The 25074-nt window shown below is 42.4% G+C and overlaps 3 protein-coding genes across 6 annotated transcripts; all 3 read left to right on the top strand.

Moving 5' to 3' along the window:
• The first annotated feature begins 487 nt into the window (after positions 1-487).
• cnppd1 (cyclin Pas1/PHO80 domain containing 1) lies at positions 488-6630 on the top strand. Its single transcript, XM_053615146.1, has 8 exons — positions 488-688; positions 1752-1854; positions 2885-2966; positions 3216-3336; positions 3435-3563; positions 3678-3739; positions 4169-4286; positions 4510-6630. The coding sequence occupies exons 1-8, from the start codon at positions 626-628 to the stop codon at positions 5032-5034; spliced, it is 1203 nt and encodes a 400-aa protein (XP_053471121.1). The 5' UTR covers positions 488-625; the 3' UTR covers positions 5035-6630.
• Positions 6631-8538: 1908 nt separating this feature from the next.
• prkag3a (protein kinase, AMP-activated, gamma 3a non-catalytic subunit) lies at positions 8539-15973 on the top strand. 3 transcript variants are annotated; one of them, XM_053615148.1, is made up of 12 exons: positions 8539-8791; positions 9164-9200; positions 10831-10937; positions 11066-11147; positions 11695-11753; positions 11958-12018; positions 12316-12370; positions 12462-12588; positions 14277-14442; positions 14543-14580; positions 14758-14904; positions 15421-15973. In XM_053615148.1, exons 1-12 carry the CDS (start codon positions 8774-8776, stop codon positions 15538-15540), a joined length of 1017 nt encoding a protein of 338 aa, XP_053471123.1. In that variant the 5' UTR covers positions 8539-8773; the 3' UTR covers positions 15541-15973. The 3 variants fall into 3 exon arrangements, with proteins under 3 accessions (XP_053471123.1, XP_053471122.1, XP_053471124.1); XM_053615147.1 differs by lacking the exon at positions 9164-9200; XM_053615149.1 differs by lacking the exon at positions 9164-9200 and having other exon boundaries at positions 11958-12003.
• Positions 15974-17434: 1461 nt separating this feature from the next.
• Positions 17435-24263, top strand: retreg2 (reticulophagy regulator family member 2). 2 transcript variants are annotated; one of them, XM_053615143.1, is made up of 9 exons: positions 17435-17822; positions 18777-18880; positions 18986-19016; positions 19691-19820; positions 20266-20350; positions 21072-21209; positions 21522-21610; positions 21727-21868; positions 22239-24263. In XM_053615143.1, exons 1-9 carry the CDS (start codon positions 17560-17562, stop codon positions 22820-22822), a joined length of 1566 nt encoding a protein of 521 aa, XP_053471118.1. In that variant the 5' UTR covers positions 17435-17559; the 3' UTR covers positions 22823-24263. The 2 variants fall into 2 exon arrangements, with proteins under 2 accessions (XP_053471118.1, XP_053471119.1); XM_053615144.1 differs by having other exon boundaries at positions 21727-21862.
• The last annotated feature ends 811 nt before the right edge of the window (positions 24264-25074 follow it).

Genomic DNA, 25074 nt, shown 5'->3' on the forward strand with positions numbered 1-25074 from the left:
TTTAATAGAACCGAACTCAAGTCTAATATCATATCCAGCTGCATGGTGAAGCACGGTGGTGGTAGCGCCATTATAAACACGACCCTCGCCTTTATTTTGAATTTAATAAGAGTGTGCAAACTATTATGCTCACTGGATAAAAATGCACCGATACTAATTTACTGATATTTATTCATCTGGGCCATTTGGATTATTAGTTTTTTTAAACACCTTAATTCCTGAACTTTCCCACTTCTCACAGCAGCTACACGGTGTTAAAAACGTGTGAAACGTTTTGTATATGTACACAGACAGCATTTTTAATAGTTTTATTTCAAAATTGGTCAACGTTTGAGGTTCAGATTAGTAAATAAACACTTGTTTTCAGGACCTTTAGCCTTTAACTCTTTCCGCCATTTTGGATTCCGCTGGAATCATGGGTTCCATCCCAAATAACTACACACTCCCTATACGAGCGCATTAAGTAGCGTGCATATGATGTACACTACCTAGTGCACTACAATAATTCGACGACGTGTTTGAGTGCGGTTGCTGTTGCTGAAAGAAAAAGGTGTCTGCGGGCGACGCCTTTATGCGTGTTTACAGGGTTTCTCTCTGCTTAATGTTGCTGAATTAGATTGCGAAAATGGATTTTGGAGATTTATTCGATGAGCGGATGTTTCCTTTCTCCGACTTCCAGGAGTTTACGGTGTGTGTTTGTTTGTGGTGAACATTGACGCATTTTAGCAACGACCCCTTGTGCTAGTTAGCTAGCGACTTCACATTGTGTTTGTGTTAAAGGAGTCACTGTAGTAAGGAGTTAGATTCTGAAATTAAACCACCATGTGTGACATTAAGTAAATGAAAATGTGCTAATAAATGTATATTTCTAATATTACGGACGTTGTTTATCTCGCTAGCTGGCTAAGAAATGGCGCGAGAGATGCTAACTAGCTAGGCCATGTTGACAAGCGGGAACTTCCGTCAGTAATAGAACTTATTTATGTATAAAAACATTTTATTTAAACTAAACTAACTCGTTTAAAAAAAGAAACCTGTCAGATAAATCTACATTAGTCTTTATTAGCTAACTGCATTATCATAATTTTTCTAAATATATATAGATATATTCAATATCTCTTAAGTGTCGCTCAGGAATATAACACACAAGCCGGGCTGTGTCCCAAATAGCGCCACGTTCGCTGTGCACTACAATCTACAAAGTGCACTACAGAGAGCGTAATTATACGTAATTTGGACACTGACCAAAAGCAGTGCATTGTGGGAATTTCATAAGCGCACGAAATATTTTTTTTTAATAATGAATTTGACGTGATTGCAGCTAGAAACAATAATAAAATAGTGCACTACGTAGTGAACATGGAGCAGTTTGGGACACAAGGGGATCAATTACAGATTCAACGCCATTTTAAACGTCTTTTTTTCCCCTTTACCCGTGAAATGAATATGTAAATGAGGCAAAAGGTTATTAATATGTATATACTCACTAATCTTCCTAACAAAAGAAGTCTAAATTAATTTCAGTAATTCGTTAAAAAAATGTTTTGCATGTTTCTTACATATTTTGGAAAGGGTTTATTTAAAAAAACATTCTTTTATTTGTATAACATGTAAATGTTGTACAAAGATTTTTTTTTTTAAATCAAAACTTAAATTATATATATATGTATATGTGTAAAAAGATGTTGTGTCCTTCAGTAGTAATGTTGGATTTCCATTAATGATGGGACGTTGTTTTTACTCGTGTGTAGTTTGTCCCGGGACACCAGAGACTTTCTGAACGCTTGAGGAAGCGTCTTTACTACGGTCTGGATCAAGATGCGTCTCTAGATACACTGTCCTGTCCTGTTACTGGTGAGTGTGTGTGTGTGTGTGTGGGCACTTCTGACATTATATGATCTGCAGGTCAATACATCACACACACAAGAGTTAGTTGAAGCAATCCAAGACCATGTTATTTTTTCACACCTCCTTCATTAGTACAAATGTATATCTAGGCTATGCCCCCTTCATTAGGACTGACAGACAGAAGCCATGCCTTCGTCACTAATATAAATTTACATATAGGCAACACCACCTTCACTAGGACTGACAGACAAACAAGCCACACCTCATTCTCTAGTATAAATTTATGTATAGTTCACACCTCTTTCGTTAGGTCTGATAGACAGAAGCCACACCTCCTTCACTAGTATAAATTTATATTTAGGCCACACCTCTTTCGTTAGGACTTATAGACAGAAGCCACACCTCCTTCACTCATAAATTTATATTTAGGCCACACCTCTTTCGTTAGGACTGATAGACAGAAGCCACACCTCCTTCACTCGTATAAATTTATATTTAGGCCACACCTCTTTCGTTAGGACTGATAGACAGAAGCCACACCTCCTTCACTAGTATAAATTTATATTTAGGACACACCTCTTTCGTTAGGACTGATAGATACAGAAGCCACACCTTCATTCACTAGTATAAATTTATATATAGGCCACACTAGGCCCATTAGGACTGAGGCACGGAAGCCACCCCTACTTAACTAGGATTGATTTTTATATAGGTCACGCCTCCTTCATTAGGACTGACTGATACATTGGCCACACCTCCTTCACTAGGGCAGGCCAAAGACCATGCCGCTTTCAATAGTATTGATGGGCACGAAGGCCAGGTCTTCCTGAGTGCTTTATAGGCCACGCCTCCTCCATTATGACTTCACTAACCCTAAACCCTGGTTTATGATATAAACAGATTTTCTTATATGAAATGTTTCACGCCATATTTATATAACTTCATGCTTTATCATTTAGGCTATTCTTGGTCCACAAGATTTATTTATTGATTTGTTTACCTATTTATTTATTCACGTGTTTGTGGTTGACGCTAGATATCGCCGTCGAACTGTTCCAGAAGTCCGCCCCGAGCCCTATACGGAAACTCCGCAAAAAATATGCATCACATGTAGCCAGGTGAGTGTGTGTGTGTGTGTGTTCACTTCCCTCCGCATCAACCCTCACTCATAGTGGAATTATGAGCGTGAGGAAATATCGGTGTAGTTTATATACGTGTATATATCACACTAACACACAGGTTATCTAGTACATTTAGATTTTGTTGTATGTATAATTTGTATAAACATTACCCCCACACCCTCTCTCTCTCTCTCTCTCTCTCTCTCTCTCTCTCTCTCTGTCTCTCTCTCTGTCTCTCTCTCTCAGAGAAGCGTGCATCTCCCCCTGCGCTATGATGCTGGCCCTGGTTTACATCAAAAGACTCCGACACAGAAACCCTGAGTACCTGCAGCAGATCTCGTCCTCCGACCTCTTCCTGATATCCATGGTGAGCTCTTCACGTTGATTCTCTTCGCTAGCACGTTGGACAAAAGCTGTCGCTTACGTTACTAGTCTTTCATTGTTTTTTTTGTCCCCTCCTTGCAGATGGTTGCCAGTAAATACCTGTACGACGAAGGTGAAGAGGAGGAAGTTTTCAACGATGAATGGGGCGCCGCTGGGAAGCTGGACGTCCAGACGGTCAACACACTGGAGCTGAATTTCCTCAGTGCCATCGTGCGTGAACTCGTGAACACGTCCTTCTCGTCCTGTAGTACACACCAACGTTTTCTGTTTTATCGAGTGACCGGGAATTCTTAAACATACAGTTCACCATTCTTTACGTTTCAGAACTGGTGCCTGTTCACCGAGCCAAGCGAGCTCTTTAATGCGCTCAGCCAACTCGAAACCTGGTTAGTATTTTCCTGATATGTTACGTCATATACCGTTCTCCTACTTGGGCACTATGTCGTGAAAACATCGCCGTGTTCTTTAACCAAAAGGTTAAACTAGGTTAAACGATCAAATCTAGCCAAGGTGCCATTTTGACTTAACCTCGCGTGTGACTGTCGTGTGATCTCCACGGTGCTAAGATGGAGGAACTCCTTTTCCGTACCAACCGTTTTCATTTCGTGTTTGGCTGGCTTTGGTAAAAACATGTATCTCTATATATATCTTTTTATATTTTGAAATGTTATCGTATACACACAATCTTTGCCTCTGTAGATATTTCTTCCCAGTTGCGTACATGTAGATGGATCTGATGCCGATAAACCTCATCTAGGTGTGAATTTTGGTTTGTGCCTTTTTGGTTTCATTAATCCGTTACGTCTTCCTGACAGCATCGCGGAGCGGCAGGGTGCGAAGCGTGGCTGGTACACGTACACTGACCTGTGCGTGCTGCTGGAGCAGGCCAGCTGGAGGAACGTGCTCATCGCCGCCTACCAGCACTTCGCCAAGGTATGACCGCAACGCTCTGTCGACAGAGACGTATTACATACGGAAATAATTCCTCTTACGGTTGGGTGCTTTCATAGAACGTATGTGTGTGATATATAATGTATGTACTCAATAATCTTAGAATGAAACAGGAGCTTTCTAACTGTGTTTTGAGGCATTTAGTGTAAAATGTTGTTAATGTAAACGAGTACGTCTCTCTCTCCCTCTCTCTCTCTCTCTCCAGGTCACATGTATGCTCGGTCTCCTGTACCTAACGAGCATCGCTGGTCTCCTTGCCACGTCCGCGGCTCTTCACCAGCTCAACCTCCTGAATGCCGAGCCCGTAAATCCCGCCCTCTTCCATCCTCACGGCTCGGCTGCGTCCGTCCATCCTCGCTGCTGCGTCCTCGCCAACACCACCCAAAAACCCGAACACGCCCCGGATCTCCACCAGCGGCACCACCACCGCCATCACCACCACCACGGCCCGACTTCTTCTCCCGCCCTCCATCCGAACTCCGCCCTGTCTCTGTGGAGCTCGCTCCTCTCCGCTCTCATTCGTTCAGACGCCCGGACCTCGGAGCTTCCCGCGTGCGGCGCTCAGAACCTCACCTCGTTCGCCTGGTTCTCCTCTCCCGATCTCCTCGCTCAGACGCCTTTCCTCCCACATGCGCACCCGAGTCCGCTAGCCGCGTTTCACAGACACAGCTGTTGCACAGAAGCTGCAGTGCCTTATGGGAAGGCACAGGTTCTCCTCATACCCACTTAGAGAACGCGAGATTCACGTCTTTCAACGTTTGTTTATAATGTCACTACTTTTTTTTTTTTTTTTCTTCGGTGGGATTTTACATATTTAACACCTTCCATAAATATAAAAGCACTTTCATCCAACGGGGCGAGGGTTGAGTTTGAGCAGAGTGTCGGGGGATGGCACTTTTACAGAAACAAATTACAAACTTATAAAGTTATATAAACAGCTATCAGTAACTTCTGAAGTGGTTCAGGTGTTCACCAAGCACTCGGGTTGCCAGGTACACCCAGAATGAATCCCCTTTAAATTTTTGTATATTTTTAAAATCACATGAAACAAAATGGACTCTACGTTTAGTTCACAATTAAAAGCACAGATATAAAATAAAGTTAATGAATATACATGTATTTTTGCATTGGTACAGATGGTAAAGATTCAGATTTGTTTGAGTTGTTAAGGGAAAGAAAGAAAACAAGCAAGTAAGCTCTTGAAACGGAGTTGAATTTGTCAACCGAGTCAATCATCTTGGGTGTAGTTCCTTCAAATTTGTGCTCAGACTTCCTCCAAATGTTCTTCCTCATGTATGATTTTTCAACCGTTGGTTTTGTTTTGATGACACAGCGAGAGGGTTTTTGTTTGGGTAACGGTTTGGTATTAATGCTCTCGAGGACAGGATCGGAACATCCATGTACCCGTGAAAGAGTGTCTGCTCTGGGTGGAAATTCTTGATTCTCGATCGTCAAGAATTGTTTTTAGTTACCGTCGTTATTTTAAAGTCGTTTTTGGAGTTTAACGACAACGCGGGCGTCTTGAGAGCTGTCGTCGTGTGTTCCTGCAGTGTTTGTGGGGTTTTTTTTTTGTGCACTGAAGCCCCCGCGGGACAAGTCAAGAACACGGACGGGCAAGTATTAAATCAAAAGAGAGTTTCGAATAACAAGTCACGGAGAAACGTATAATCATGATGTTTTCAGTAAGGAGATGTTTATTTAAATATTTTAGGGAAGGAGTCTCCAGCGTTCTCTTTACGGGTTCTCTGTAACAAGCTGAGGTTTAAGACGAAGGAAAAAAGAGGCTGTTGACGGAACGACTGTTTATAGCTACTGTAATGTAAGTAACAAACTTATAACGTAATGTAACTACAAATGGATTAAAAGTAGGCTACGATGTGTCGCTCGTCGATTAAATGAATAATCGTAATTAATAATCTCCGGCAAATCGGAATAAAACAGTACAGGATGCTACTGACGTATTCTCGTGTTGCGTTACGAGAAAACGCACCGTCCGTCAGCCTGAGAAACCAATCTCGTCTCGTTTTATTAGAATCGGTTGTAGTTTATTTTTCCCATCCTTCCTAATAAAACACGTACGCAGACAGAGCAACAAAGGTAGTTTATTTCTAGAGCGCTAACATGGTAGCTGTTACGTTAGACTGAGGAACGCTTTGCGAGTTCTGTTCCAGGAAGGTCGTTAAATCTATTTTCGTAAAAAATTATTATAAAATAAAAATCTAGGCATTTATTTTTGTTTGCTATGATTTTGAACTATTATTCGAGAATGCCTGTTCTTGTTTGTTATACAACCTTGAAGAAGAATAAAGGATTTGATTGGATAAAAGTATTGTGTAACGTTTCTGTACTCTTGTGGGTTTTTATTTTATTTATTCTTTTTTTATACGATTCCACTTTGAGATGTTTTAGAAAGCCGGGAATATGCTTCGAATATGGATTTTCGTACTTTATTTCAGGTTTACAGGAGAAAAAAAAAGTTCTGATGAAAATGAGCTCCGCCCCCTAGCAGGAACAGAGCTGTGTAGCTCCACCTCTTTTCCTTAAAAGGCAAATCGCAAGTGAGTTAATAGAAACTGGAAATTTACTTTAACTGCTCCTTGTTATGTACTTGTAGTTGGATAGAATTCTCAGTTCTCACAGATCGGAGCTGGGAAATTTCCGACATTCATGTCGGAAATCTCTGAGCAGGTTTTGGATTTGAAATTTTCCTGTTAAACTTGTTACATAGACGGTCAAGTTATTGTATCTTGGAGTAGTTAACCTTGTTTAAAGCTGCAGTATGTGTATATATATATTTTTTTGTTATTAAAATAAAAGCATACTGCATTCATTGAAGTAAATACTTTAAAACATTGTTCTTGTGCTGCTGTTGATTGACTCCAGACATATTCATTCTTTCTGCAAAAAAACCCCCAAGATTGAGTTCCCCAATAGTTACATACAGCAGCTTTAATCGTATGTTCTTAAGCATTTTTTTCCATCTCGTGACTGAATTTCGAAAAACATTATATTTGAATATTAATCATTTTAATTATGTATTTTGAGTTATAATAACACCCTGTCCAGGGTGTACCCCACCTTGTGCCCAATGCTCCCTGGGATAGACTCCAGGTTCCCCGTGACCCTGAAGGAATGATAAGCGGTACAGAAGATGGATGGATGGATGGAGTTATACTAATAATAATTATTATTATTTTTTCTCTGTAGAGTCTGTTATGTTATATATCATATATGATTGTAGGACAGCTGTAGGAGTCTCCGTTGTCAGAGGTAAAGCTCTAAAACGTTATGTTTTCTGACTTCTCCAGAAAAGAGAAGTTTATACTCTTTGTTGTAAACGTTATGATCAGTGTTAGTTATTAAAATAAGCGCTCCTTAAATAGAATTAAACTCTGGGTTGAGTTAAAAGGTTCTAGGGAGGTGTTCGGTAATTAGTCTCGTCCTCTCGTGAGGTGTGTGCGTGTTTCGATGCATATCCCAGAGGCCAAGTGCTAAATTTGGACTGACCTCGTACGAGCTCTTTGGCATGCTACAGTTCGCCACAGAATTCTGGTCTGTGTCAAATCGACACTTAGTGTAGCTCTGTACGTAGTTATAGTCTATCTATGGGGTTGGGTTGGGGGGTGACCTGATGAACTAGATTTCTCGAGACGCTTTACATAAAGTACATTTCAAACCCAGTTGCGCATATATACGGTAACGCTTTTACATTCTTCCTCCTGTTTTGCGCACACAAGCCGGGCTAAGCTTTCGCTAGCTACGATGTTTCGTGAAACGGCTCAGAAACGCAGCGCCGTTGCAGTCTCGATTCCGATGGGTCAGAAGCTGTTGATTCATTTCCTGTAGCAGCAGTTCGGTCTGTAGTGCTGCTGTGGATCACTTCCGAATTAACGTCATGGGATGATATGCGGTGGTCGCGTGTGTTTATAATAATCCTGTGTGAATCGAAATAAAGTAACGGTGTGAGAGCGGAGATGAGATTTCGACTACATCTCCACAGATGTAGTCCTCTCCACAGACACGGTGCGGTGCAGTTCAGCCATTTGTTAAAAACGTCGCTAAATATATATATATATATATATATATATATATATATATATATATATATATATATATATATATATATAACGTTTTCCGGCATAGCAACTCTACAGTTTCGGGAGAAAGCAGTGTAATGGCATTTTTGAAGGGCGTGAGTCAGAAAGGTGGCCAGTAAGTGTGTATGAGAGATGATGCCACACATTTTAGACACAGTCCCAGCGTACCGATTTGAAACGCACCCAAAAATAGTCATTACAGCATTCTTAAAGGTTCTCTCGCTCACACACACACTCACACACACACACACACACCGTCAGTCCCCTTCACCACTTTCCTATTATAGACCACCACCACACAGATTTAAGCGCCAGCGGGGACGCGCATGCGCAAAGCTGACACCCGCACACAGGCTCGCGCGGCTCCACACGATGGAGTCTGTAACGCAGGTAAGCTAACGGCTAAAATACCCGTTAATGGACGCGTCGAAAAAATATATATAAATATATGTATATATATATAGAGAGAGAGAACGAATCTAAACATATAATGTCTGATTTTTAAGAACTATATATCTGTGTATAAATCTGTTTATCGTTATTGTCTTGACCGAGTTTAACGGTTACTGATGACGCAGGACGGAAGAGAGCTCGAATCTGATTGGCTGTTGAAATCTCTCTCCTGAATACAGTAGTAACTTCTGTAGTATCTTCTGTGATTAGTCCTGATTATTCAGTAGGCTAAGTACGCATTTTAGGACGTATGCTGTCACTTATTATTATTATTATTATTATTATTATTATTTTTATTTATCTGGACAGGAGGTTTGCCCCGACCCTCATGACATTAATAATTCAGGTAGGTCACCTAAATATGGTTTGAGACCGGATATTTCACAGGGCTGTGCTGGTGTGTCTTATAAATGGAGCAGTTATTAGATGTGGATGGGCTTGTTTGGTTTTTGGGCAGGTTTTTGGGGCTTTTTTGGACATTTGGGTATTTAATATTAATCCGGAGACAGTAGTCTATCCACATCACTGGTCACATTTTAGTCACAAGAGCAGGATATTCTGATATTTGTGTTATGAATGATGCTTTCAAATCAGCATTTATCAGTTAAAAAGAGTCAACAATAACATGTTACAGCAGACACTCCATGACTAGCGTTAAATAAGAGGTGACACTCCGTAAGTAACAGATGCCACTCCGTAAGTAACAGATGCCACTCTGTAACTAACAGATGCCACTCCTTAAGTAACAGATGCCACTCAGCAACTAACAGATGCCACTCCATAAGTAACAGATGCCACTCCGTAAGTAACAGATGCCACTCCGTAAGTAACAGACGCCACCCCGTAACTAACAGATGCCACTCAGTAACTAACAGATGCCATTCCATAAGTAACAGATGCCACTCTGTAAGTAACAGACACCACTCCGTAACTAACAGATGCCACTCAGTAACTACAGATGTCATTCCATAAGTAACAGATGCCATTCCATAAGTAACAGATGCCACTCAGTAACTAACAGATGCCACTCTGTAGGTAACAGATGCCACTAAGTAAGTAACAGACGCCACTCCGTAAGTAACAGACGCCACTCCGTAAGTAACAGACGCCACTCCGTAAGTAACAGATGCCACTCCATAATTAAGAGACGCCACTCAGTAAGTAACAGATGCCATTCCATAAGTAACAGACACCACTACGTAAGAAACAGACGCCACTCCGTAACTAACAGATGCCATTCTATAACTAACAGATGCCATTCTATAACTAACAGATGCCACTCAGAAACTAACAGATGCCACTCAGAAACTAACAGATGCCACTCAGTAAGTACCAGATGCCTTTCTGTAACTAGTAGGTGCCACTCAGTAAGAACCAGATGCCACTCCGTAACTGGCAGATGCCACGCCGTAACTGGCAGGTAGCGTTCCGTAACTAGCAGGTGCCTAGCAGATGCCACTCCGTAACTAGTGAGTGGTATTCTATAACTGGCAGGCTGATCTCCATAACTAGCAGACGCTACTCTGTAACTACGCACTTGTGCATTCTTCAGCTCTATCCAGTCCTAAATCTCTTGTGTTTGTTTACATTTCATCTGGTATGCTTCGCAGATGGCATGGCAGCCATTTTAAGAAGAGATTCTAAGCTCCTATCTGGCAGAACAGACGACTCACCCCCCCCTGCTCAGAAATACAAGCTCTTGGGAAAGCTGATAGATTCACAAGATGTTATGAATTATTTATGGACTTATGAAAGTTGAGAGATCGGTCACGCTGAGTCCACAGCTCGCAGGTTTCTATACGCCAACTCAAACGACGAGGACGTGAGCTGACATTTGTGGTCGGCAAGGAAAAGAGCAAACCGGAATGCTCCAGTAGTTCTAAAGGAAACTGCCCTGTTGTTCTGTAGCAGCAGTTTAAGAGAATGCAAACATGTACTTCTACACACGCACATGCTCTCTCCTGTCTCGCTTTCAGCAACCGACGCAGGAGCTGAGGCCTACCTAGACTTTATGAAGAAGCACTGCTGTTATGACGCCATTCCCACCAGCTGTAAGCTCATTATTTTCGACACAGCTCTGCAGGTACCTTTATTTCCTTCCTAAATAATTTAGATTTCCCCCAGTGCTGATGTGATCACACTTTTCTAATAACATAAAGGCTTATATATATATATATATATATATATAATCATTATTTTATTTATTCGTAGGTAAAGAAAGCCTTCTTTGCGTTAGTGGCAAACAGTTTACGAGCAGCGCCGCTATGGGACAGCAAACTGCAGAGATTTGTGGGTAAGCACACTTTCTCATGCGCTCAAATGCAAACTGTACGCCAATCGAATTTTGCACCGTTTATGACATCACTGCGTGTCATACTCCTTGAGTTCAAAAGTTACAGTTGGAAAGTTCCACGTATTCAGAGTTGGGTTACACAGGCAGCCGATAAAATAGCACTCGATGCAGCACATGCTTTCATAATTGCGGTCGTGATCGTATCGTGCGCTGTTTTATTGTGCTTCTCATCCACGATTTTGATTTGTCGGATTAAAAAAAGAACGGCAGAGACGTTACTTAATATCGCGCCATGTTTGAGTCGATGTTGCACAAGATAAAGGTCAGAATCGTGTATAATTATTGCCGTTTTTGGCAAACTCCGCCCCCCCATTTGCGCAAATCCAACGCCACTGTCTGAATTAAGTTCGTAGTTAGGTCTGAATATTGATGTGCACAATTTCAGTTTTAAATCCTCACTGTGCACGGCGTAGCTCAACTCGGAATACGATATGATATTTACATTTTCAACCTTTTATCACTGTTTCCTTTCTTCCACGGCGCACAGGTATGCTGACCATCACAGACTTCATCAACATTCTCCATCGCTACTATAAATCCCCACTGGTCAGTAGTGACACAAGATGTGTTAAAGGAATATTTCGAGCAGTTCTTATTTATAACACTTACACGATGCTTACCTCAGAGCTAAAGTAGCTATCGAGTAACCATCAGACCCCCAGCAAACTTCCTGTCTGAAATGTCTGATGTTCTTCACCTCATCAGAATAATTCTCTTGTCTTTTTCCACCCCGCCCCCACACCCTTAAAGGTTCAAATTTATGAGCTGGAGGATCACAAGATTCAGACATGGAGAGGTGATTCATTTCAAAGTAAATGAGCTGCATTATGTAGATGATATCCGGTTAACCCTAACCCTAGTTCATTTTCATTTATTTTTATTTTTAATAACAATATATATATATATATATTTAATTCCCCCGCAAAATGTAGTTTGGATGAAGTTTTCTAGCTATAATTTTTTTATTTCTGAACAATTTATTTTATTTTGTTTTATATATAAATATATATATATATAATTGTAATGGTATAATTTTAGATTTTTCAACACGTTTGATATATGCTACTGTTTTTTTTTTTTTTTCCCCGACTTGTCTTTTACTTTTTAGACGTTTACCTGCAGTACTATAGTCAGAGCCTCATCAGCATCACACCTGAAGCCAGGTAAGTACAGATCGCACCCCACGAGACTCCAGCAGCACAGATGGCGTATGATTTGAAAGGTTTACGCCTCTGATTCTTGTTTCTTTCGCAGCCTTTTCGACGCTGTTTATTCCTTACTGAAGCACAAAATCCACCGTCTGCCCGTCATCGACCCCGAATCCGGGAACGTCCTGCACATTTTAACCCACAAGCGAATTCTCAAATTCCTGTATATATTTGTTAGTAAGACCGTTTTCATTTATCATCATTATAAACCTAGCCTTTGTATTTTGAGCTTGCATCCTGCTTACTTCCTGGTCTTCCCCAGTTCATAATTGTTATTTCCTGTGTCTAGCCTTATCCTATAATCCCTTCCTGTGTATACGTTTTCGTTTGGTTGACTGTGCTGTTGGAAAGTGTTGTATGTGTTAACGGCTGATTTAAACTTATTTCCATTTTTTTTTAGCTTCCCAGTGCCTTCCTGGCTTCCCAGTAGCCTTTCCCATTGATTTCTTGGGTTCTAATGTTATCCCAGTGGTTTCCTGGTGTCCCAGTACCTTCCAGTCTTTCCAGTGGCTTTCTAATTCCTAAGCGGCCTACAAATTTCCCCATGCCTTCTTGGTTTGCCACTGGTTTCTTGACTTCCATGTAGTGACTATTTGTTGTCTGGGCTTCCCAGTGCCTTCCTGGATTTCCAGTGACATCCTGTTTTCTCAGTGCCGTTCTAATTTTCCAGTAACCTGCAGACAACCCCCCGCCTACTTGTTTTCCCAGAGGCCATCTGTTGTCCAAGTAGTTCCTTGGCATTGAAGTACCTTACAGTTTTCCAGTGGCTTCCTGTTTTCTGTGTAGCTTCTGGTATTCTGAGTGGTTTGCTAGTTTCCCAGAACCTGCACGTTTTTCACTGGTTTCCAGTTTTTCACAGTTTTTTGGCTTCAGAGTAGCTTCCTAATTTCCCATTGCCCATCTGTTTTCCATGTGGTTTCCTAGTACCTGCTACTATTTCCAATGGATTCCTGTTTTCCCAGTGGTCTTCATGTGCCTTTTAGGTTTTCCTAGGCATTCCCTGTGGTTTCTTGGTTTCCCAGTGATTTCTGATTTCCCACTACCTACTCGTTTCTTGGCTGTTCCAATCTTTTTTCTGGTTTCTTGGTGTTTTTTGCTTTCCAGTGTCCGTTCTGTTCCATCTGTCTCTTCTTTTCGTCAAAGTGGCTTCCTGGGTTCCATAAGACTTTCTGGTTTCCCATTGGCTTCCGGGTTTACCAGTGACCTTCAGTCTTCCCATTGTGTTTTAGCTTTCCCAGTTGTTTCTTGGCATCCCTGTACCTGCTCCCTGTCCCGAGGATTCCTATTTTCCCACTGGCCTTTAGTTTTCCCTGAGCATCTGCTTTTCCCAATGGTTTGTTGGTTTCCCGGTGGCCTTTAGTTTTCCCAGTGGTTTGCTGGTTTCCCAGTGCCATCTGCTTTTCCCAGTGGTTTGCTGGTTTCCCAGTGGCCTTTAGTTTTCCCAGTGGTTTGCTGGTTTCCCAGTGCCATCTGCTTTTCCCAGTGGTTTGCTGGTCTACCAGTGATTTCTGTTTTCCCAGTACCCTTTAGCTTTCCCAGCGATTTCCTGTTTTTCCAGTACCTTCCTGTTTACCCATGGCTCCCTAGTTTCTCAGTGACTTCTTGGCTTCCTAGTGTTTTTCCTGGTTTCTCAGTGGTTTCTTTGTTTCCAATACGCCTTCTCCTGTCCCAGTCACTTCCTGGTTTCACAGTTTTCTATGTATCTTCCACGTGTCCCAGTGATTCCTGAGTATAGACTGTTAACCATGCATGTCACTAGCTTGAGTCCTGCTCTATAAGCATGCATTTTTGGAACAGCCCTAATAAAGACAATTTTGAGCTCACGTCCAACTGCCTCTGGCCGGCATTTTGTTACGTGCAGAGAGCCACGATCCCAACGCCACGGTTTCTGCAGAGGAAAATTGAAGAAGCTGGAGTCGGGACATTCAGAGACATCGCCACCATACAGCAGACGGCCACCGTGTACGACGCGTTGTCCATTTTCGCCGAGAGACGAGTATCTGCTCTGCCTGTGGTGGATGAAAATGGTAACTCAAAGACAACAAGCAAAAATAATATACATATTCTCTTATTATTATTATTATTATCATTATATCAATTTTATATATATAATGTTCTGTTTTCTAGGTAAGGTAGTGGCTCTTTACTCAAGATTTGACGTGATAGTGAGTAAAATCTAAACTTTAATCAGCTCCTTTATTCGAAATCTATTTGAAATATTCTCTGTTTGTCAACCAAAATCACGACAGCAATAGTTTGCGCGCCCCTAGATTTTATCGTGATTAATTTATTACAATTACATTTCGTCATTTTTTTTGGCTAACCGTTGGTTTTGATTGCAGAATCTGGCAGCGCAGAAAACCTACAACAACCTGAGCATGAGCATGAAGGAGGCGTTGAGGAGACGCCGCTGTTTCGTCGAGGAAGTCATCAAGTGTTATCCCGACGAAACCTTGGAGGACGCTGTTGACCGAATCGCTGATGCAGAGGTGGGCGGATGTTTTAAACGTTAAAAATGATTTTGTAGGATAGCGGGATTAGTCCGTATTAACACGTTTAGGTTGAAAGTACTACTATTAAATCCTCCATGTTCTTTCGGTACAATTCTCCCTTCAGACTTTGGGAGGCGGAGCCTAGAGGCCAGCACGCGTTTTCCCCCCGTAACATCGGCGTACGTCGCTATGAGGTATCGCTCAGAAACACTCCGAAAAAGTCTATTTCCTCCCGAATAAAATCGTTACACGTTTTAAATCTCCTGTATGAACTGACCAGATGGAAGCCCCGCCCCCTTGCTTAGATTTATTAGCGTAGATTTATTAAAGATGCCATGGAAGATCTGGAGGTGGAAATGTTTTTTTTTTTTTTTTTTTTAAACCTTAATATTTTGTGAGAAAAAGAGGTGAAGACTTTCATCGAAAGATTAAACAGTAGGTAGGAAAAGAAAGTGTTCGGGATAGTCTTAGCCCCGCCCTGTTAAATGTTCTGCTGTGCATCTTCGTGTTCAGGTTCACAGGCTGGTTCTGGTGGACCGAGAAGACCACACGGTTCGAGGCATCATCTCCCTCTCAGATCTCCTCCAGGCCATGATCTTATCTCCGGCGGGAATCGACGCTCTGCTCGCTTAGCCGTAATGTGACGGGTCCAATCTTCAACAGCTGCTAAACTGAAAATTGTGTCTTTTTTTATTTGTATTTTTTGCTGTAAATAAGTTTTTGTACGATTTGTGTCCACACAGCGGAAATTAAACACGGCTTTGCTGAAATCTGAAATGGACATGCTATTTATTATTATGTGTTTGGCGTCATGTATGGGATGATCTCCTTTCCGCTTTGATTAGTAAAATATTTTACTGTGTAAGAGGCGTGTGTGTGTGTGTGTGTGTGTGTGTGGTGGTTCATGTTACAGAATATTATTGATATGCACACATATTCGTTGATGGGAATGCTAAACTCTGCCATCGTTCCGCTTTTATTATTAATCTTAATAAATATACAGGACCGTTCGGGATCAACTCGCTTCTATACTCTGCACTAAAACAAAACATATTCATTCCTCCAAATACTTTCTCTGTCTGCAGTAAGTTTCAACTTGTCCGGCCGTCCGTCCGTCCGTCCGTCTGTATGTTTGTGTGTCTATCTATCAGTCTATCTGTTATTGGGTCTATATGTCTGTCTGTCTGTGTCTTTCTGTGTGTCTGTCTCAGTCTGTCTATTTATCTATCTGTCTATATGTTGTGGGTATTGTATTATTGTTGTTGTATTGTTGCTGTATTCATGTGTATTGTCGCTGTATTGTTGTGTTGTATTGTCGCTGTATTGTTGTATTGTCGCTGTATTGTTGTATTGTGTTGTTGTATTGTCGCTGTATTGTATTGTGTTGTATTGTCGCTGTATTATATTGTTGTATTGTCATTGTATTGTGTTGTTGTTGTATTGTCGCTGTATTGTATTGTGCTGTTGTTGTATTGTTGCTGTATTGTTGTGTTGTATTGTCGCTGTGTTGTATTGTTGCTGTATTGTTGTATTGTGTTGTATTGTTGCTGTATTGTATTGTGTTGTTGTATTGTTGCTGTGTTGTATTGTGTTGTATTGTCATTGTATTGTGTTGTATTGTTGTATTGTCGCTGTATTGTGTTGTGTTGTCATTGGATTGTGTTGTATTGTTGTATTGTCGCTGTATTGTATTGTGTTGTTGTATTGTCGCTGTATTGTTGTATTGTGTTGTTGTATTGTCGCTGTATTGTATTGTGTTGTTGTATTGTCGCTGTATTGTTGTATTGTGTTGTTGTATTGTCGCTGTATTGTATTGTGTTGTATTGTTGTATAGTGTTGTTGTTTTGTCGCTGTATTGTTATTGTGTTGTTTTGGTGCTGTATTGTGTTGTTGTTTTGTCGCTGTATTGTTATTGTGTTGTTGTTTTGGTGCTGTATTGTTATTGTGTTGTTGTTTTGGTGCTGTATTGTGTTGTTGTTTTGTCGCTGTATTGTTATTGTGTTGTTTTGGTGCTGTATTGTGTTGTTGTTTTGTCGCTGTATTATTATTGTGTTGTTGTTTTGGTGCTGTATTGTTACTGTGTTGTTTTGTCGCTGTATTGTTATTGTGTTGTTTTGGTGCTGTATTGTGTTGTTTTGTCGCTGTATTGTTATTGTGTTGTTGTTTTGTCACTGTATTATGTTGTTTTGTCGCTGTATTGTGTTGTTGTTTTGTCACTGTATTGTTATTGTGTTGTTGTTTTGGTGCTGTATTGTTATTGTGTTGTTGTACTTCATATTCATATTTCAGTCACTGAACGTACACCGCAGTGGCCACAGGGAGATTCTGTATGATGTCCAGCAGATGGCGCTGATGACACGCTGATGACACGCTGATGACATCTACTTTTAGCGCAGTAAACAACACACACGTGACATGGAACCACGTGACTCCGGCCCATCCCCTCTGTATCGGATATTTTAGTGCACTGGATAGGGTGTACGGCTGCGTTATTTAACACCGCTGATAGTGCACTGCGTGTAGTGATTAGGGCGTGGTTTGGGACTCGGGACAGTGTGACGGCTGCACGGACGCTATAGAGCCCCGTGATCTGGCAAAGGCGCAGCGCTTCATAACACCGAGCTGAGAGAAAGACCGGAGAAAAAGAGGAAAATGGCGAGCGGGGAGGAGGCCGCGCGTCCGTCTGTCCCGTCCTCCTCCTCCTCGTCCTCGTGCAGTCCGGTAGGGCTCGAGGCGCTGTTCCCGGCCGCGTGCACGGAACGGAGTGACAGCCCCGAGCTCCTGAGGCTCCGGCGGCGGCTGCAGCACTGGCTCGCGCCTCACGAGCGCGCGGTGCTTTACGCGCAGAGACTGCTGGTGTGGGAGAGGCCCGTGCACAGCGCCGTGGCCGCGCTCGCGCTAAACACCGCCTTCTGGTAAGCGCTCTGAACACGGCGTCGAATACCGGTTTTAACCGTGATTTAAATAAACCGGACAAAACCGGGTTTATTTATGTAGTTTTCCCCCTTTACAAAATGTCCGTCACAAAAACGGTAGGAGTTAGCCGAGATGCTAATGAGTCAGTCAGCTTTAGCTTAGCTCCCTGCAAGCTAAATCCCAAATTACCTCATTTATTTTTTTGGGGATGTAGTGCACTTGTGTGTCAGCTGTGTAGTGTAAAGGTGCGCCATTTTGTGCCCTACGTAGTGCGCCTATGTAGAGAGTGTGGGGGCATTTAGGACACGGCCGTAGGGTATAATTTGTTTAGTGTCTTGGTGCTAAAATGCGACGTTAGTGTTTGTTTACAAAAATAAAAAAAGAATTTTTTATAGCAGATTAATTTGGAAATTTAATAAGAAGTTGTTGAATTGGACTGAAAAATAACGAGTAGTTTTATTTGTGTAGGCGTTTATACCATATGGGACTGTTGTGTTACATTGGAGTCATTATGTTAATATATAATAATAATAATAATAATAATAATAATAATAATAATAATTAAAACACGAATAAAATATTTAGAAACGTCTTTTTTTTATTATTAAAAATGTCACCATGGTAATAGGAATACATGACGGTGCAATTTGGTTGTTGACAAATAAAATTTCAGTTTATATTTTTATTTATTTGGCCCAAAGACGAAAACAAGTGCCTCTTTACGTCCACCAAATTTCACGTGGCTGCGAATAATATCTCTGGATGTATTAAATCCTAAACGTGACGTCCCGGGTGAGACGTTTCGATGGAAACGTATCAGAATCTACGTCGTCTCCCATGGAAACCAAAACGAAACCGGCTATAAATCGCAGAAGGATGAACCGTTAGAAGGCGGCAGACACGGTCGCTTTGGATTAAGATGAAGACATGCCCTCTGTATTCCTCCCAAACAGGTTGTTGTCGTCTACTTCTTTGCGTCCTCTGTTTCTCATCGGCGTGTCCCTGCTCGTCTTCACCCTGCTGGACAGATGGAAGGACAAACTGCCTCCGATCGCTGGTACATTTATTTCTAATTACCGTTGCACGTTTTTAAATGGAGTGGGGGGGGGGAACATTTACGTCCTTATCTTATGTGTGTGTTTGTTTGTTTGTTCCCACACAGCGCTCCACGCAGAGACGCCCGGGATAGAACGGTACGAACGCCGAATTATTAATCATCAAAATCACAGATTAGATTACAAGTCAGTGCACCGCACCCTAAAAGTAACCCGTATCACTGCAGCTGCTGTTCCGTTAAAATCTTTTTTAAAATGAATTTCGTAAAGGACAGGACGTTCGATGATCGTAAACTTGTTCCTAAACATTTATTTCTATTGATTTGTGATTGCGCTGGTTTTAATTTGAATTCCAGCCGTCCTGGACTAATTGACAGTCGTGTGAACTTTTGTTTAACAGTAAACGAGAAGCTGCAGAATGCTTCACCCCGCTCCCACAAGCTATCTGCCCTCTTACACATACCTGAGCTCGGATTGGCTAGCGTCCTGTCAGACTCTGGGAATTCACCCAGCGTCGGGATTCGATCTCGCGATCTCTCTCTCGGCGTTTCAAACTTGAGCGGTTTTAGTTGCAGGAGTGTAACTAACCATCATCTCGATCCGCATCTTCTCTCCACACCCCCCTTTCTTCCTATCCTGTATTCAGATTTAAACCGGAAATGGGTGTGGCTTGTTCCAGTTCGGTAAACACGCAGATTGACTAGTAATGTAATGTAAACCGCCGTGACCCTGACCAGGCTGTTACTAAGGATGAGCGCTGGTCTCGTGAACGTGTATTTCTGTCTTGTGACGCGTTCTCGTTCCCTACCCAGAGAGAGCATGAGCGTCCGGCCGAGGCTGCTGAGCGTGGCCGAGCTGAGCCACCACCTGGCCGAGAGCTACCTGACCTGCAGCCTCTACGTCCAGGAGATGCTTCAGTACAAACGCCAGAATCACGGCAAGGTGACGATCAAAGCGTGAAACCGTGCCCGGCTTCTGAGACAATGTCCGTCTTGGTGTTTGTTTGTTTGTTTGTTTATTTATTTGTTTATTTAAAAAAAAGTTTATTTATTTCAGCAGACATTTGTGCCTGTATATGGATGTTTAAACTGGTACCAAGGGCAAGACTTCCTTAGATGGATAGGGAATGTGTGCCGAAATAAATGCAAATAAAAGCTCTGGAGAGACTAAACTCTTGAGAGAGAGCCAAAACTAAACACACCCACCCACTCGTGTGACTTGCACAGTCATGCCACTTGAAAGAAGACCAACAATAACACATGGTTACTTTATTATCGTTTATTGTGCACTATTGCTTTTTTATCTTTGAGATTTCAGGTGGTTTTTCAGGGTGTGTGTGTGTGTGTGTGTGTGTGTGTGTGACGTCTGTCTTTATTTGTCCTCTCAGTTCTGTGTGATGACGTGCTCAGGATGCCTGCTGCTGGCCGTGGTCGGACACTACATACCCGGAATCATGATCTCCTACATCATTCGTGAGCGGACCTGCTTTATTCTATCGATTTATTTAGTTATTTATTTAAATCGATTTTTTTAAACCTTAAAGCGAGTCGTACGTCCATTTTGAAATCGTTCAACAAATCTAGAATAAAGGGGGTGGCGGGGAGTGACTCGATATCTCTCATGTTATACCATGAATACTACCATTTCAGCCTTTTTATTTATTTATTTATTTATTTATTTATGTATTTATTTACATTTTATCCAAATTTCAAGTTCTTATGTTATTGTCGGATAACGAATATGCGAAATGATGAGCCGATAAAATATATATATATATATAGAAATATATTTAGAAATATTGGTGAATATTCCAGATGTTTTTGTAGTGTTGCCATAGCGATCGAGGACGTTACAGCGAAAGCCGTCGGAATAAATTTCCATAATATTTGCATGTTTGAGGTACAAAAAAAAAAAAACCCAGAACAGATCTACATCTGTACTAGTTTACAGATTTAGTTGCCTAATGTGAGTATTAGAAAACACTTTGTAATTCCGACGCAGGACGTTTTCCAGGTGACGTTTTGCGAGCCAATAGAAAACGAGTGGGCGGGATTTCTGTCTTGGTAAAAAAAAAACAAAATGGACGAGCCACGTTTTAGAAATTCGCGCCACACGGGACTTTTGTCTTGCGGTTTTCTTAGTGTTGTTTAGCTCACATCTGGATTTTTTTTTGCCATATGTGTGTGTGTGTAGTGCTGAGCGTCTTGCTCTGGCCTCTGGTTGTGTACCACGAGCTGATCCAGAAGATGTACACGGGATTGGAGCCGATCCTGATGAAGCTGGACTACAGCATGAAGGGAGACACGCAGCACCGCAAACACGACAAGAGAAGTGAGCGCGCTAACTTCTGCACGAGCTCATTTCTCGTTTATACTCGCTGGCAAGATGGCCGCCTCCTGCACGTCCTTAGAAAGGAAACGCGGAGGCAGTACAGCACCACGTGACTCTGTGTCTACAGCGCACACACACACACACACACACACACACACTAAACGTATATAAGTATATAATATAAATGAATATGCAAATCATTCAGGGTGGATTTTTATTTCCTTCTTTATTTCTTGCTTTAAGAAGGAAAGCTATACAGTATGTCCTTCACACTTATTTAATGTGTGTATGTGTGCGTGTGTGTGTGTGCAGAGGTGAAGAAGGAGCAGGAAGAAGGAGATGAGCCGAGGGCCGAGACGGAGAGTGAGAGCGAGGAGGAGCTCTCCTGCTTTGCCCCCACTGTGAGTCACTTATTACTCGTGTGTATGTTATCTGTCCTTCAGTCGCGTAACGAGGTGTTTAAAAGTCTTCCCCCGGGTTCCTCTGGATGCTGATGGGTCGTTCCGTCTGTCCTCAGGTGGACGTGAAGACCACGGCGTTGGCGATGGCCATCACGGACTCCGAGCTCTCCGACGAGGAAGCGTCCATCCTCGAGAGCGGAGGATTCTCGGTGTCCAGAGCCACAACGCCACAACTCACAGACGTCTCAGAAGGTACCTGTGAGTCAGTTTAAGATCCTGTGTGTGTGTGTGTGTGTGTGTGAGATTCATGAAACGAGCTCTGAAGGCAAGCTGGAAGCGAGTACGAGTACAGTAGTGTTATTTACATGTCATCTGCATAAGACACGCCCGTCCCTGACATAGCGTTCTCTGAAAAATACTCCTTCCTGTATGTGGGCGTGGCCAGGTGAGGCAGAGCTGATGAACGAGATTCGGGGCAAAGAATTGAAGATGCATAGCTACCCTGATTGGGATGGTGTTAATGAAAAATTTCACTCATCATGCTTTGTAGTTTAGGCCACGCCCACTTTAGAACTTTTAAATCCCGGTACAGATGGTTCAGTTGAACGGAATTCTCTGTGCGTAACAGATTTGGACCAGCAGAGCGTGCACAGCGAACCTGAGGAAAGCTTCTCCAAGGATCTCCCAGAGTTCCCTTCGGTGGAGGAGTTCCCGTCTGTCGAGCCCGGAGTCTTTCGCTTTCCCCTGGGCGCCCACGACGAGTCTCAAAGCCCGGCCAGTTTGCTCATCCAGCACCTCGCCTCTCCGCTGCACTTCGTCAACTCGCACTTCAACGGACAAGGACGAGGCCGCGGCGGCGCACCGGGCGAGCCGGAGGCGTCTCCTCGCACCCTGGAGGCCCTCAGCGAAGAGATCGTGAGCACCGCCATCTCCGCCGTGGTGCAGAACACCCTCTCGGCCCTGCTGAGCTCCTCGGAGGCGGCCGAGGCTCCCGGCGTCGCGGAGTTCCTCCCTTCCGAGACGCCACCGTGTCCCACGGAGTCGGCTCTCGAGGAGGCCAGCGAGGGCGCGACGCTCGTTCCGCCAGAGGACGAGGACTTCGAGCTTCTGGACCAAAGCGAACTGGAGCACGTTGACGACGGGTTAGGGTTTGATGGACAGGTGAGTCCGACAGACGGCGCGTCTAGCGACCCGGAACCGCAGGAGTCCTAGCTCGTTCCGTATCCACCGAACTGCCCCGTTTTATTTATAGTGTAGATACGTTCCACACACCGAAGGCTCTCTGTAATCAGTCGCCATTGTGTTTATCGCGCTGCGGTGGATTTCAGGAGAGACGGGAAGAACGCTGGGCGCCTTCACGTCCAATACGTGTAAATATACGGATTGACCGCATCGCGCGTGAGGCTTGGCGCTCCGGTGAAGACGGAAGGGGGGAGGGGGGGGATCAATCTTCACATGTATCACTTGCGATCTTGAAGGAAAAAATCGACCCTGAACAAATTCTATCATTCCGATTTATCCTGTTAGTCCGATTTCTCGCAACTGAAAGTGGGCGGCCATTTTGATTTGGCTTCGCCCCACGAACTCTGGGTTGAGGAGACCGTGTCAGGTATACGAGTAGGACTTTCAAGCAGCTAGAGAGAGAGAGAGAGAGAGAGAGAGAGAGAGAGAGAGAGATGGATGCAGCGGCGATTTAGGCTCCAAACAGATCAGCTTCCAGATGTTCAACATCACGTTGCTAGTCACCTTGTAGATCGCTGTAGAACTAGCCGAATTCGAGTCTAGCGTTCACGCCATAGCCTCCGCTACTTGTACGTCGCGATTAACTGGAAATCGCGACACAAGACGCTCTTGCTTACGCAAGGTGGCTGAATTTACACCTTAAACGAAATGGCTAAACACTTCAGGGTGGAGTTTTCCTTCAAGACCCAACTCCAAGGCCAGAATATCTATCCAATATGATCTCCTGCTTACTGAAACGAATCTTTTCTACATTTCTGCATGCGGTTTTAACCCCTCCCCCGCCAAGACTTCCTTTATACTTCAAAGAAATGCATTTCCTTTTTTTGCCACTCCCTAATAATAATAATAATAATAATAATAATAACGATGATGAAATCTACATAAAGAATTTCACTAAGCAGGATTTCTGAGCTGAACCCCTGTAGATTGTTCTGTTCTTCTGTTTCGGGAGGATCCGCAAACCATCGCACCGTCGGTCAACTTCAGTGACCTCAAACATTCATGAAGAAGGGAGTAACCCTTGTGTGAGCACTTCATCCTGCTGGGGAAAAAAAAGAAAGAAATTCAAGAGATAACGATGTTTTATTAGCGTGTAGATTCACAGATCCTTAACCGAGAGACCTAAGGACTCAAAGATTATACTCATAACTTTAAAACCAATAAAAAGAGAGATGTTTTATCGTTTATAGTTCTGTTTATATTAATATGTGTGTATATATCGTGTACGTCTGTGTCTTCTTGGGGTCGGGGTCTTTTTATTTATCCATATCGCTCAGTCATACTGTACAATGTGATGTATGCCTTGCTCAGTTTGCATTATTATTATTATTATTATTACTATTATTAGTATTATTATTAGTATTGATTTCCACAGGATGTTGTGTTCTATTAAAACCAGTTTGGCATCTTGCACCGCTATCATTTCTACTTCCTGAGTCCGTTGAGCGAGAGGAGAACAGAAGGGTTGCGGATGGAGCGCGTGTTTGTTTTAAACGTGGGCGGAGGCGATTTGAACAGGACGCACTTTGGACTTTTATTCAAATTCATATTGTTTTTTTTTACTTTTATTTTTTTAGTGACTGAAGACACACGGAGTCAGATACTTGGGCGTAACACGATGAAATTTCGAGTTTCACACCCTGTGTGTACGACTCATTCATTTTGGCGTTTTAATCGTCCTAGTATTTTAATATTTCCTGTATATGGCATGTTTTTTAAAAAAAAAAAAAAACACTTCCTGTTTATCTTCTCTACATCAATCATCATAATCGATTCCTCTTAAAGCCCCGCCCCGATAAGACGAACACGTAACGCGAACGTTTTTGTAGAGAGAAATGTTCGCGGTCGCTATGGTAACTGTTTTGCTCACACTTTCACTGCTTGATCTATAAAAGTCGCACGATATATATATATATATGTGCACTGCTATGTAAAAAAAAAAAATTACTATTGTAATAAAACTCAGGAGATGAATATGGAGTTTTCCATTTTTAGAAATGTGCCGAATTAAATCATAATGGATGACGAGTAAATCAAATGAAGTTGAATACATACCATGTTATTTATTATTTCATCACAAAAACCTGCGATTTTAAGGAGTGTGTAAACGTTTTTATAGCCGCCGCAGTTAGCATGTAGACTTGAAGTGTTATACGCTGCACCGTGACCCACAGAAATAAGACCAAGCCATAGAGGATGTTGACGTTTACCTCAGACGTGCT

This window comes from Ictalurus furcatus, chromosome 26 (assembly GCF_023375685.1).
Source record: "Ictalurus furcatus strain D&B chromosome 26, Billie_1.0, whole genome shotgun sequence".
NCBI classification, from domain to species: domain Eukaryota; kingdom Metazoa; phylum Chordata; class Actinopteri; order Siluriformes; family Ictaluridae; genus Ictalurus; species Ictalurus furcatus.

Excerpts from the sequence above, each read along its gene's own strand:
- retreg2 (XM_053615143.1), top strand. The coding sequence starts at position 17,560 with ATGGCGAGCGGGGAGGAGGCCGCGCGTCCGTCTGTCCCGTCCTCCTCC. Across the intron at positions 19,821-20,265 it reads AACGCCAGAATCACGGCAAG|TTCTGTGTGATGACGTGCTC; the intron begins GTGACGATCAAA and ends TTGTCCTCTCAG. Across the intron at positions 21,611-21,726 it reads TCTCCTGCTTTGCCCCCACT|GTGGACGTGAAGACCACGGC; the intron begins GTGAGTCACTTA and ends GTCTGTCCTCAG.
- prkag3a (XM_053615147.1), top strand. The coding sequence starts at position 8,728 with ATGCGCAAAGCTGACACCCGCACACAGGCTCGCGCGGCTCCACACGAT. Across the intron at positions 12,371-12,461 it reads AGCATCACACCTGAAGCCAG|CCTTTTCGACGCTGTTTATT; the intron begins GTAAGTACAGAT and ends TTTCTTTCGCAG. Across the intron at positions 14,443-14,542 it reads GCCTGTGGTGGATGAAAATG|GTAAGGTAGTGGCTCTTTAC; the intron begins GTAACTCAAAGA and ends TCTGTTTTCTAG.
- cnppd1 (XM_053615146.1), top strand. The coding sequence starts at position 626 with ATGGATTTTGGAGATTTATTCGATGAGCGGATGTTTCCTTTCTCCGAC. Across the intron at positions 1,855-2,884 it reads ACTGTCCTGTCCTGTTACTG|ATATCGCCGTCGAACTGTTC; the intron begins GTGAGTGTGTGT and ends GGTTGACGCTAG. Across the intron at positions 2,967-3,215 it reads TATGCATCACATGTAGCCAG|AGAAGCGTGCATCTCCCCCT; the intron begins GTGAGTGTGTGT and ends TCTCTCTCTCAG.